Source organism: Pinus tabuliformis, chromosome 5_2, assembly GCF_031772625.1.
Source record: "Pinus tabuliformis cultivar Carrire ecotype Pingquan chromosome 5_2, CPIR1, whole genome shotgun sequence".
Lineage (NCBI taxonomy): Eukaryota > Viridiplantae > Streptophyta > Pinopsida > Pinales > Pinaceae > Pinus > Pinus tabuliformis.
The window spans coordinates 801,795,872-801,800,000 of NC_142306.1; the positions used below are offsets into that span (position 1 = coordinate 801,795,872).

General features: G+C 39.9%; 1 protein-coding gene across 1 annotated transcript; it reads right to left on the reverse strand.

Annotated features, from left to right (window-relative positions):
* Positions 1 to 3,413: 3,413 nt before the first annotated feature.
* On the reverse strand, positions 3,414 to 3,776 carry LOC149161743 (uncharacterized). The gene has a single exon (XM_089434989.1). It carries the CDS (start codon positions 3,774 to 3,776, stop codon positions 3,414 to 3,416), a length of 363 nt encoding a protein of 120 aa, XP_089291115.1.
* Between the last annotated feature and the right edge of the window lie 353 nt (positions 3,777 to 4,129).

The window sequence follows — 4,129 nt, forward strand, 5'->3', positions numbered from 1 at the left end:
ATTTCTTTTGAATGTATCTTTTCTCGAACAAAATGAAACCGAGCGTCAATATGCTTGGTATTTTTATGACAAACTGGATTGTATGCAAGCTTGATGGTACTCTGGTTGTCAGTTTTGATACTAGTTGATTCTTTCTGTCCTTCTCCTGCATCGTTGAGAAGTCTTCTCAACCAGATAGCTTCACATGTGGCTGCACACAATGCTTGGTATTTAGCTTCACATGAAGATAGAGCTATAGTACTTTGCTTTTTACTGCTCCACGCTATAACCCCGGATCCAATACTAAATGTGTAACCTGTGATAGATCTTCGATCATCCAAGTTACCTGCCCAATCGGAATCTGAATAACCTGCTAGAATAACATCAAAAATGTCGGAGTACAAAATGCCATAATTACAAGTACCACTAAGATACCTCAACACGCGTTTTGTTGCAATCCAGTGACTTTCGAGTGGTTTTGACATGAACTGGCTCAACACACTAACAGAATATGCCAGATCTGGTCTAGTTGTCGTCAGATATATCAAACTGCCAACTAGATGTCTGTACATAGTGGCATCCACCTGTTTAATGCCATCGTCACTGCTTAACTTTAAAGACTGTTGTAATGGTGTTGCTGCTGATTTGCATTGCTCCATTCTGAACCTTTCCAGCAAGCTTCTGGCATACTTCCCTTGAGTGAGAAAAGTTTGTCCAGAATCTTTCCATACCTCCAATCCCAAGCAGTAATGAAGGTCTCCAAGGTCTTTCATCTCAAACACTTGTGACATTTGTTGCTTGATTTCTTTGATCAGATTGTTAACATTTCTTGTTATGATCATATCATCCACATACAAAGAAATCAAAATAATTTGCCTATGTTTATTTAACTTGGTATACAGATTTGGATCGTTCAAGCTCCTATGAAAGCCATGTTGTATAAAAAATGAGTCAATTTTCTCATACCACGACCTGGGTGCCTGTTTTAAACCATAAGGTGCCTTATTCAATTTACACACTCAATGCTCATGCCCCTTTTTCACAAAATCTTGAGGTTGTACTAAATAAATTTCTTCCTTTAATTCACCATTCAGAAATGCAGACTTAACATCTGGCTGGTGTAGCTGCCATTCATGTTTTGTTGCTAAAGAAATTAGCATTCTAATTGTATTTAATTTAGCTACAGGAGCAAAGGTGTCATCAAAATCTATTCCTTCTTGCTGTGAATAACCCTTTGCTACCAGACTAGCTTTAAATTTCTCTATACTCCCATCTGCATTTATTTTTGGTTTATACAGCCACTTACATCCTATGGGGGTTTTTCCTTCAGGCAACTCAACTAAATCCCAAGTATGGTTTCTATATATTGATTCAATTTCCTCATGCATTGCAGCCCTCCATTCATCAGATTTACTTGCTTCCTCATAATTTGCAGGTTCTACAATGTTTAAAATTTTAGACATTAAAGCATAGTCTCTCAATTTAGCAGGTAGTCGAGTCTTCCTACCTGATCTCCTAGGTAGGGGACTTACCTCAACTCTGTCTATTTCAGTGCTTTCTAGGCTTGCATCATCATTTATTACATTATCTGCTACTTCTTCTTCTTGTTTCTGCTCCTGCTCTTCATCTTCCTCACTGTTTACTTCTATTAGCAATGGAATGTGGCTATCACTGTTAGACTCCTCCTTTCCTTCTTCAACATGTTCATGAAAAATAACATCTCTGCTTGCAAAAACCTTGTGAGTCACGGGATTATATAACTTATATGCCTTCTACTGAGTGCCATATCCAACAAATATACATTTCAGGGCTTTGGGGTCTAACTTCTTCCTATCTGCCTTAGGTATATGAGCATAAGCTTTTGACCCAAATATTCTTAAATGACTAACTGCTGGCTTGAGTCCAAACAATGCTTCAAAAGGAGTTTTGAAGCCTAGACATTTGGTAGGACTCGCCTAGACATTTGGTAGGACTCCTATTCTTTAAATATACAGTAGTGTTAATAGCTTCTGCCCAAAGACCATTTGATAGACCCTTACCTTGAAGCATACTTCTCGCGCACTCCACAAGAGTTCTGTTCTTCTGTTCTGCTACTCCATTCCGTTGTGGAGTGTGTGGCACTGTAAATTGCTCCACAATCCCATGATGCTTGCAGAAATTCATGAACTCTCCAACTTGTATTCTCCCCCTTGATCCGAGCAGAGAATCTTTATCATTTTTCTTGTTTAGTTCTCTATCATAGATTTAAACTCTTTAAAGTACTGAAAGGCTTGACTCTTTTTACTTAGAAATTACACCCATGAAAATCTAGTGCAATCATCTATAAATAACAGAAAGTAATATGCTCCTCCTAAAGACCTAGTTTGCATAGGTCCACAAATATCTGTATGCACCAGTTCTAGAATGTCTCTTTCCTTTCTGTTAACATGCAAAGGGAACTCTTCTCTATGCATTTTCCCTAATGCACATCCATCACATTCTAGCTTAACGTTATGAAAAACAGGGAGTCCATTGACCATACCTTTCTTCTGAAGTAAGATGAGGTCTTGCAAATTGAGATGGTCAAATCTTTGATGCCAGAGATTTTCGACTGTTGATCTACCTGCAACCATTGCTTATCATGGCATACTCTTTGCATCTAATCTATACAAGCTCCCCACACGCACTCCTATTGCAACTGTTTCCATCTGGCTATCCTTAATGACACAATTATTCTTAAATAATTGAACTTGCATGTCCTGGTCAGTAATCATTGAAACAGAGACCAAATTTTTCTTAATTCCTGGAACATATAATACATTTTTAAGATGTATAATGTCACCACTAGGTAGCTTCACAAGAATGTCTCCATATCCTTTGATCTCATACCCACTATCATCTCCTAGATAACTTTTCGATCCACATGCAGTTTCTTCAAGAAATTCAAAGCAGTCCTTCTTACCGGTCATATGTGAGGATGCGCCAGAGTCGACATACCATATGTCGTCCTCATCTCCCTTTGAAGCTGAAAGAGCACAATCGACTGTAAATAGTCGAAGTTCATGGCTGTGGTCCTCCTCTTCCCCAGTAAAACAACCCTAATGTTTTCTCTGTTTGCTTTTTCGCTCATCTGCCTGCCTCTTATAGCATTCTATCTGATGACCAGGTTTTCCACTGTAAAAACATTTCTTAACATAATTATCAGTCATACCTTTAAATGATCTCTTTTGAAATGTGTTGGCTCCTCTCTGTTGCTGCTGCTGCGGTTGCTGGTGCTGGTGTTGGTGTTGGTGCTGGTGCTGCTTCCCTTTGTACTGTCTCCTTTTTGCCATCAGAGCAAGGTCATTGCTCTGAGTTTTTAAATTCTGTCGTCGCTCCTCCTCCTGGAGCAGAATCGCTATCAGCTCATCAAATGAAGGGGCTTTCTCTCTTGCTGAAAGCCCTGTGATGAACGTCTAGTATTCATCAGTCATTCTGTTCAATGTGAACGTGACCAGATCTGAGTCGGATACCTTCTCTCCGATAGCTCCCAATTTGTCACTCAAGTCCTTAACTCTGGCCATGAATCCAGCAACGGACTCATTCTCCTCCATCTTCAATGCAAACAACTTGCCTTTCAGTGACAGAACACGATTTGTATTTTGTGTCTCGTACAAGTTCTTGATCGTTGTCCATATATCAACAGCCGACTTGCAATCTCTGATATGTGGGATAATATTGTCCTTAACGGACATCTTTAGTATAACTTTTTCTTTCATTTCTCTTTTATCCCAGTGTTGTTCTTGGGTCGTTGTTCCAGATCTCTGCTCATCTTCCATGACGATCGACGATGCATTTACACTTTCCAGCAAAGTTTTCATTTTGAACTTCTAGTTGGAGAAATTCGTTCCATCGAGTTTGCTAGACTCGTGGAGATATGATTCTATACTGTTATTCATTTCTATCCAACTGAACACTTCAATTGGCCACCACTGGGCAAGTCCGATTTGCTGCCACCGAACAGATCAGGAACTTCAATGTGCCACCACTAGGCAAGTCTGATCTGCTGCCACCGAACAGATCAGGAACTTCACTGTGCCACGTCCACTGGGCAAATCTGATATGATGCCACCGAACATATCATAGAGCTCTAATTCGCCACCACTGGGCAGGTCCGATCTGCTACCACCGA